Below are 9,696 nucleotides of genomic sequence, written 5' to 3' on the forward strand. Positions count from 1 at the left end.
ATTGACCTAGAAATAGTTTCCTTTGTTTCAGTTCTCTAAGGTTTTATTCGAGTCCTCACTTGCCTACTCTCCAGAATGATCTTAACATTTAAGATTAACTCAGAACAAGTACCTGGCATGTTCTGGAAGATAAATAGGTCACGTATCTTTGAAATAAAAAAGCCCTCTTGAGTATACTACTAAAATAAAAATGTAAAAAGTTTCAAGTTAAAAGTGCTGAAATTGGGCACTGATAGGTAAAATTAAAATTCCCTTTAATTATATGTATATGTAGTCCTTGTTTCAACATCAAGCTTAGAAAAATTTCTACAGATATTGAAAAAGACCCTCTTCAAATAAGAAGACTAAGAGAAATGCATATGGGACTTATTAAAAATTCTTACATGTCAGGATATAGTGCTGGAAACATTGTTAAAGCTACTTTCCAAAGATCTGGCTCAAAGTGAAAATCTCTCAAGCCAAAGCTCTCGACTAACAAGTCTTGTGATCCAGATGCTGAGGACTTGATCGCATTTTACTCATTCTAATACAATTAATGAGGCATCATGGGGAATCACAAACTAAGGACTGTCAGAGTTTTCTCCTAAATCATATTCTTGGTGTTTCTCGAGTACTAATCATACTTAATCATAATCAAAGTACTTCCTGAGTTGTTAAAAATTAAGTCAAAGAGTTGATTTTGAAAAATGGCAATAGTCATCTTCTGATTTACTATGAATAGGTTAGAAACTTTATGTATTTGATGCACAACATTTTGAAGTAAGAATAAAATGTCCCGAAAGGTCCATCACGGATTTCTGGGTTGTCTGTAGAATATGATACAAGATTCTTCAACTCACCTCCAGATGCCTTTGACCTTTCTTTCAACTTTTCTGCAGCCATTTCACCATAGCTGGGAAGTTCTGACATCTTCACTCCAGATCGAGCTTCTGCTATTAGCTGACGAGCTCTCTCTCTCAGCTGCCGACGTCGCTCTTCATCTTGCTGCTAAGATATATTGAACAGTTGCCAACTCAGTAATTGACAGAAATGCAATTTCATTTTCAATCTGATCATCATGATAGTAACTGGTTTACAGCATGGTGCTTGGCCCACATTATAAATAGGATGCTCTATATCAGTTGGATGTCACACCATTTTTAAAAGACATCCAAGAATCAGATTTTTAAAAACATTTACAAATTATTGTATTAAAATGTCTGTTAAAAATTCAAAGTAGCCTTTAAAGAATGTTTGGCAATATAATTACCAAAGTAAAGTAGCAGGATCAACTATTAATAAAATGACCGAGCTTTTAGGAAAAAAGTCGCAATATTGAAAACAGAATTTCAATTAATACTTTTTTTTCTTAAGATTAAAATTTAACTTGCATGTTTCTAGTAAAGGCATACAGCACTGGCTAAAGGAAATTTTTGATAGTAGAAAATGCTGCTACATCATGTTGATCAAATATAGAAAACGGTATTTTTAGGGGGCTATGGCAGGTATAGGATAGCACATTAGTTCCTCAGTTATTGCTGATAGTTTTAAAATCAGAATTAGGTACTGATGTACTACTATCCCCATTTCTACTCTCCCCCCAGACACACACTGAAAAGAAAAAGTAAAATCTAGCGTGGGTTTTGGTATTTGAAATAACTAAAAATGACAGAGAGTTAAATAAATTAGATTTTGCCTCCCTAAAAACAGGTTATTATGAATTGCAAATAATCAATGTGAAACTGCTTTGTAAACTGGAAAGTATATGATATAAGACATTATTATTATGACAAAACAAAGCCTGAAATAATCTGGCCCCAACATATCTGTGGTTACCTTCTCTTAACCTCTTCCAATCTCTATAAAACCTCACATCTATTTATACAAATTGTTTGTATCATGCAGTTTCATGCATCCATGGATTTGAAATGAATATATCATTTCATCTTCCTGGAAAGTTCTCTCATCTATTTAACTCCTACTCATTCTTCAAGATTCATTTTAAATCCACTAAATTTCTCTGACTACTCTTCTGTCCTCCTTGCTGGTGGAAAGAAGTTCTCCTTCTTCTCTGTGGCTACAAAAGTGTGTGTGTGTGTGTGTAGTGCATGTGATTACTTTTTAAAACACTACATATCAAGTTAAAACTCTGCACAAATGCCTCCTTCTCAGCAGAACTGAGCCACTCAAAGGCAGGAGCTAGATTTGACTTATCTTTGTATCTTTGGTCCTTAGTACACACCCTGGTGCTTGGTACTTGCTATAGAAATTTCAGGCATGAAAATTTATAATTTATACTAGCAAAGCTTATAATACAGAGGGCAAGATAAAACAGCCACAATAAGGAGATGTGATTAAAATGCACAGAAGAGTTCAGAAGAAAGAAGTTTACTTTTGTTGTGTAACTTTTTTCCCCCCAAGGGGAATGATTAACCAGAAGTGTACAGTTAACAACAATGTATAAAATAGGTTGGCAGAGAGGGACTGGAAAGAGTACTTAGGAGGCTCTTATAAATAGGACAAGGAAACTATAATGAGATTCAGAACTGGGATAGTGGCAATGGGAATGGAAGGAGACAAGTGTAAGAAACATATCAGAGCTAGAACTGGTACCTGTACCAATTCTTGGTAACTGATTAGAGGTAGAGGGAAGAAAAAAGCTGACTCAGAAGTTTTAAACTTGGGTAACTAGAAATGTGGCATTAAAAATAGAAAAACCAAGATGAATTATAAGAGGAAAAGGCTGGAAGTCTGGGGTAAGATAGACTAGATTTGAGAGGCTGGTTGGACACTTGAGTCAAGATGTAAGTAGTTGGGAAGTGAAAATGATGCTAGGGAGTGAAGTCAAACTATGACTACAGAGCTAACGGCCGAAGTGACAGGAATACACAAGATCACCTGAAGAAGTACTGTAGAGAAAAATAAAACCTACTAACTAAATCACGGAAAACATTTACATTTAGGTAAAAATAGGAAAAGGAGACAGAGAAGGAAGGGGATGAGAACTGTAACACTGATACATCCTGAGAATCAAAGACGAAGAGGCTTTCATGAAAAAGGGAATAATCGACTGCAGTAAATGTTAGAGGTTAATGAGTCTGAACGTTTAAAAAGGGCAATCAAACTTGGTAGGTAATAGCATTAGAGAGAGGGGTAGGCACTAGACTGATGCAGTTCAAGCCCAGGCAACTGTTCACAAATTTTGAGACGGCTAGAACTGAGAGCTGTCAAAATTAATGCGGGTATAGAATGCAGCACAAGCTTGAAGCTCCCAGTGGGCAAAGTGAAACAACTCAGTATCAAACAAACATGCAATGACTGCAATGAATTGAATAATCAATGAAATCACACAATGAATCAGTGAAAATTCATCAATTTATTATGACATTCAAAAAGTTCTTAGAAGGATATATAAACTCATCTGCGGATGCTTTTAATAGAACTCCCTGAGACTTCCTGTTTGTCCAGCAGTTGGGACTCTGTGGTCCCAAAGCAGGAGGCCCAGGTTTGATCCTTGGTTGGGGAAGTGGATCCCACATACCACAACTAAGAGTTCACATGCTGCAACTAAAGATCCCAAGTGCTGCAACGAAGACTGAACATCTAGTGTGCTGCAACTGAAATATGGCATAACCAAATAAATAAATAAATAAATTTTAAAAAGAGAATTCCCCAAAATTAGTAATTGGAGAAAAAAATCAAGCACTTATCGTGTCTTTCCAGTGGGAACTGAAGTTTAGGGCAACTAATAAATAGCCCAGTTAATGATGACAGAAAACTCTACTTTATAAAATGATTCCAGCTATATTAACAATTTCTTAAAAAGTAAAATTAAAAAAAAAATGAAACTTTGCCACTCATAAAAGAATGATTGATTCTAGCAAGGCTTATGAACTATTATTAAAGCTCTTAAGAAAATGTTTGATGGGAAACTGGATATTTAAATTACATACTTTCCAAAGATGGCCATGACAGTATTTCTCATCCTACAAACTTTTTGCAGTGTGACTTTGCTATTTCCTTATCAAGAGATGACATATTTAATTCCCTTCCCCTTGAGTATGGGCTAGTGTAAGTGACTTGTATATAATCAACAGAAAATAGAAGTGTTGAAGGTGACTTCCAAGGCTGGGTCAGAAAAGGCTATACCCTTTTGCCCAGTTCTCTTGAAATTCTTGCATTTTATATGTTCTGGGAACCCAACTGTCATATTGTGAGAATCCCAAGCCATATGCAGGTGCATTAGTTCACATTCCCAGCCAAGTTCAGTCTTTTTTTTTTTTTCACCCCCCCAACTCCCAAGTTCAGTCTTGAGTCTTCTGAGCTCACGTATCAGACATGTGAATAAAGGCTTCTTCAGAATATCAGCCTTTAGCCACTTTGGGTCACTTCCAACTGCTCAAGTCACCCCAACTGAGACTTCAGACAATGTGGAACAGAGACAAAGCACACACACTGTACCCTATCTGAAATCCTGACCCACAGAATTAGTGAGAATAAAAGTAATTTAGACCATTATGTTTGGGATTGTTTTACACATTAATAATTAGATCATGTGGTTAATTAAGTAATACCATATAGATTATTTCCTGGTTGTAAGAGGAAAATCGTATTTTAAATCGAGAGATCAGAACTAGATCACGGATTAGAAACCACTACTCTAATGGTCAATCTTAGCATCTCTAATGTTGAGTCAACCATATGTAACATGTTTTTTGATGTGAAGCACATGAAGCAAGCACTATGTCTAAAGTGAATCTACTAAGCCTTTAGATATAATCTCCAGTTTATCTTAAACACAGGAGATAAAGAAACATGGTAAATGACAGAGCAAGGAAGCAAACAAACAAACCTAGAAAGTAGGATATTCAGGCTAACTGACCTGGTCATTTTAATGAGAGAGAGTTATAAAAACAAACACACAACAAAAGCCAACTAACCAATCACCATCCCCACCAATAAGAGGGACCTGACCAGATGCAATGTATAGGCCTGGATTAGACACCAGTTGGATAAACCAGCTATAAAGGACACTGCTGAATAAATTAAAGAAATCTGAATATAATCATAGTATTAAATGAGAGAAAATACAACAACTGCAAAAATAGTTTATATATTAATAACTTAATTTTGTCTTTTTGGCAAAATATATATGCAGACCTAGAAGGTTATTTACAAAGTTGTTATGGTGGAGCTATCAGGGTATGGAAATGTGATATTTACGTTTTCTTCAATTTCTCTTCATTGTCTAACTTTCTATAATATAACCACACTACATTTGTAATAAAAGTTATTTTTTAAAAGTCTTGGGGGAAAGGAAGAAAGAAATGAGATGACAGGTTTCTGGGTTGGATGGTTGTGGTAGGGGCAAAAGACTAGAGAGCTAACATTCAAGAGAAAGTAATTTTCTTAATATTTAGAGAGGCAGACTTATTTGTAGTTAGAGGAGTAGTATACACTGGGTAGAGTGAAACTGAAGATGCAATAATAATAATACACAAAAATCCTCAGTTTATTATTAGTATTTCTAAACTTAGAAAATAAAAAGGAAAGGCAGGCTTGATAATGGTGATTTTGGTGTCGGCTTAAAGCTCAACATTCAGAAAACTACATCATTTCATGGCAAATAGATGGGGAAACAGTGGAAACAGTGGCTGACTTTATTTTTCTGGGCTCCAAAATCACTGCAGATGGTGACTGCAGCCATGAAATTAAAAGAAGTTTACTCTTTGGAACGAAAGTTATGATCAACCTATGCTATGCTATGCTAAGTCGCTTCAGTCGTGTCCGACTCTGTGCGACCCCAGAGATGGCAGCCCACCAGGCTCCGCCATCCCTGGGATTCTCCAGGCAAGGACACTGGAGTGGATTGCCATTTCCTTCTCCAATGCATGAAAGAGAAAAGTGAAAGTGAAGTTGCTCAGTCATGTCCGACTCTTAGTGACCCCATGGACTGCAGCCTACCAGGCTCCTCCGTCCATGGGATTTTCCAGGCAAGAGTACTGGAGTGGGGTGCCATTGCCTTCTCCAGTGATCAACCCAGACAGCATATTAAAAAGCAGAGACATTACTTTGCCAACAAAGGTCCGTCTAGTCAAGGCTATGGTTTTTCCAGTGGTCATGAATGGATGTGAGAGTTGGACTATAAAGAAAGCTGAGCGCTGAAGAATTGATGCTTTTGAACTGTAGTGTTGGAGAAGACTCTTGAGAGTCCCTTGGACTGTGATGAGATCCAACCAGTCCATCCTAAAGGAGATCAGTCCTGGGTGTTCATTAGAGGGCCTGATGTTGAAGACGAAACTCCAACACTTTGGCCACCTGATGAAAAGAGCTGACTCACTGGAAAAGACCCTGATGCTGGGAAAGATTCAGGGCAGGAGGGAAAGGGGATGACAGAGGATGAGATGGTTGGATGGCATCACCGACTCGATGGACATGGGTTTGGGTGGACTCCCGGAGTTGGTGATGGACAGGGAGGCCTGGCGTGCTGCCGTTCATGGGGTCACAAAGAGTCGGACATGACTGAGCCACTGAACTGAACTGAACTGATTCATATTTCTTGAGCTTTTATGTGCTAAGTGCTTTATATGTATGATGATCTCATTTAATTTTTACAACCCAATTTGTACCAATGAGAATATTTAGTTTTAGAGTTCCAAGATCTCACAGCTAGAACTGATGTTAGAGCTCAGAGTCCAATCCTGGTCTGTTTGACTACAGGGCCCTGGTCTTAACCTCCGAACTATTTGATCCCCAAAAGTACCAAATTACATGACCAACTGAGAAAATTGAGCTTTTTACTAAACTTTCATCTTTCAAATTTAAGAGAAGTTAAGAGCACTAATAAAAACCATTATTTGATATGCCTCAGGCAACTAGGTTTCAGTGAATTTCACCGCATGAGTAATAACTTCTTGCAGAGTTGGAATTTGGTGATTCAGACTAAGATGAAGTGGTCTTGGGTCATCTTAACTGCATAAAAATGAAATAAATGATTCTACCTTTCTGAATATGAAATGAGAACCTAGCTTTTTCTTATCACCTACCATTTTCTCCTCCTCCCCCAGTAATACTCCCATCTGCAAATGTTTCTGAGATCTTACCAAGAGTGCAATTTAAAGCAGACAATCATTAATAAAACCAACTCTAAATACTAACTAGGGACACTTTATCAATTTCCATGTAAATTGTTTGTTTGTGACTATTTACCTGTCATTGTTCTCCATACAATAGAAAAAAATGCAAATGAACAAATCAGAATGCAGCCCTAATGGGACTTTCTGTTTATAACCATTAGCCCAGAGGTGTGCTGTAATTCAATTCTCAAGTAGCAAGATTTAGTCTCATTAACACACTGCAAGGGCAGGTTACAACTCATAAAACCCTACAGTAAACAAAGTTTATGGACACAGCACAAAATCTTGAGCCTGATTGACAGAATTCTAGTTCCCTATCAGATTGCCTTGATTTACTTTTCTACTAATGTCCTAACACCACAGAGACAATTTTGCTTGGGCCTAGAGCTCTCCAGTGGGATGGCATATCGGTGCTGTTTGTTTTCTCACCCATTAAGTTCTCTTAAGACAAAGAGCCAACTGAGAAAATAGAAGTTAATTGTTAAGGTCACAAGGAAAACCTTGTAATTACAGCAATTGATTATGCAACCAATTTAACTGATAGTATTACTAATTTCCAGATTCCTTATATATAAAACTATTTCATCTTAATTTTTGCATATAAACTTCATTAAAAGTCAGTTTTTACATTATTATTTAAAGAACAGATAGTACCAAATCTTTGTATCTTTTACTTAAAAGAAACATATTGTTTATGTCAAAGGAATAAAATGATCAGAAAGTAAGGATGATGATTATTTTGTTATTTTTGTATGTTTGTAGATTTGAGTATTTCTGACAATGATGGTTTGCCTAAAACTATTCAAATACAGAAATGTGTTATCTGTTTTCACCTTTCTGCATTCAAAGGAAGACAGTGACTCATAGCTGTAAATAAGTCATCTGTTTACCAAATCTGCTGAAAAAAATAAAGGAATCTTTTCAATGGGATGCAATGTAAGTACCTTAGAAGACTGCTGTCATTAAAAATTACATTTGAAAATTCAATACATAGGAAACCTATCTTTCATTTATCTGCCTAAATAAACTTAAATAAATTGAAGCAGTTTCCTATTTTTTTAAGAATGGGTCTGATGGCATTTACCTTTTTCTGTACAGTATTATTAAGAGAGTTAGACTGATTTATATAGGACATTCGAGCTTTTGTAAGATGGACGCACTCTTTAGAGGGAAGCTGTATTTTTGAGTAAATACTGGTTGTGTGTCTGTGCAGTGTGTTCACAGGTGTTGTCTCATTTACCATTCACCACTCTGAGGTAACCAATGTCACTCCGGTTTCACAGAAATGGAATTGCACTTAAATATACTGCCCAAGGTCATACATCTTGTAAATGGCACAGTAAGAATTAAAATCAGTGTCTGTCTGATTTCAAAGGGTTGGTCCTGTCTATTACATTATTGGTGTTCAGAAAATTTGTCTCAAGCCCTATTGCTGTTGTGATTAAAAAACAACAACAGTTTTTTACTTATTTTTGGGCTATACAAATAAGGTTAAATGCTCCTTTGTGCTACTGAAAACAGTAGCAGTAAAGAGAAATTAACTTATTTATATTCATTTAAAACTTACATTCTTGACCTTAAATTATAAGCCTTCAGAAAAGTACTGAATGTGGTACATTTAAGCTCCACTTTCCTCTTACCTAACATCTTCAGAATAAGGCTAAAGTCCTGTTATGGTACAAAAAGCTTGTATCTCAACACAACGGATTTAAATATTCAAATATAGAAGATGGATCATAACTAACCACTTTGGACATAAACTGAAAAAATATTTTCACAGCATGTCTTCAAGATACTATTTTCCTTATCGTTCTAAAATGGTCTACAATCTGCCATAGATAGACGCACTAGTAAAACTTGACAATTTAAGGACAAACTCTTCAAGAATAAGTAATGTAATTCCTTGTTTCCTTTCCATAAAAACGTACTGGTATGCAATTTTTATATTTCACAGTTCACCGACATCTAGGCAAGCTTTCTTCTACTGCTTCAATGGTGCTACTTTTAATTTTATCCTCCTTAGTCGTAGTAATTAAAGTGATCAGCAGTGGCATCCCAGCGGCTTTGACACAGCTACAACCCCCTAGCAGACTTTTGCTTTCAAGGGGAAGAGGAAGAAAAAGACCAGAGTTTCATTTCACAGAGAACAAGAAAATCAAGCTTCTCCAATCCTCAACTTTATTCAATTGTTCTTTCAGCAGCCTTTGGATCTTAAGAATCAAATAAAAATGGCTGCCATGGGGGGTCCTTTTGATACTTGCCGCAAATGTCACTGACTGACATTACTTTAGCCAAAAAATGATGCCATGGATTTGTGAAGGTGAATTAAAACATGAGAAACTGTCAATGTAGCTGCTGAGATCATTACCCACCCAAGGGTGTCTTTTATAACATTAGATATTTTTATTCAGTCAGTTGAAAACTATAGATTGAGAAGGCTTTCTATTTAAGAAACATGTCTACACACATTATCATGAAATAGGCTTTTACAAAATTTACAAATATGTTATTTCAACATAGTTTGCATCTTTAGTCTTTGTAAATCTGTATTTATAACAGAACAAAGCAGAGTATTTCTACC

General features: G+C 36.2%; 1 protein-coding gene across 31 annotated transcripts in view; it reads right to left on the reverse strand.

Moving 5' to 3' along the window:
- Nucleotides 1-9,696, reverse strand: part of EHBP1 (EH domain binding protein 1) — a 580,191-nt gene that overhangs the window by 60,325 nt on the left and 510,170 nt on the right. For 25 of the 31 annotated variants that reach the window (XM_086326384.1, XM_086326385.1, XM_086326386.1 and 22 more), the window contains one exon: nucleotides 840-987. In XM_086326384.1, the coding sequence (XP_086182510.1) occupies nucleotides 840-987 (148 nt within the window). The remainder of the gene's footprint in view (nucleotides 1-839; nucleotides 988-9,696) is intronic. The other 6 variants (XM_086326408.1, XM_086326402.1, XM_086326406.1 and 3 more) reach the window with 1 other exon arrangement.

This window comes from Bos grunniens, chromosome 11 (assembly GCF_055505025.1).
Source record: "Bos grunniens cultivar Pamir isolate PY7600 chromosome 11, Bosgru_T2T1.0, whole genome shotgun sequence".
In the NCBI taxonomy this organism is placed as follows: Eukaryota; Metazoa; Chordata; class Mammalia; order Artiodactyla; family Bovidae; genus Bos; species Bos grunniens.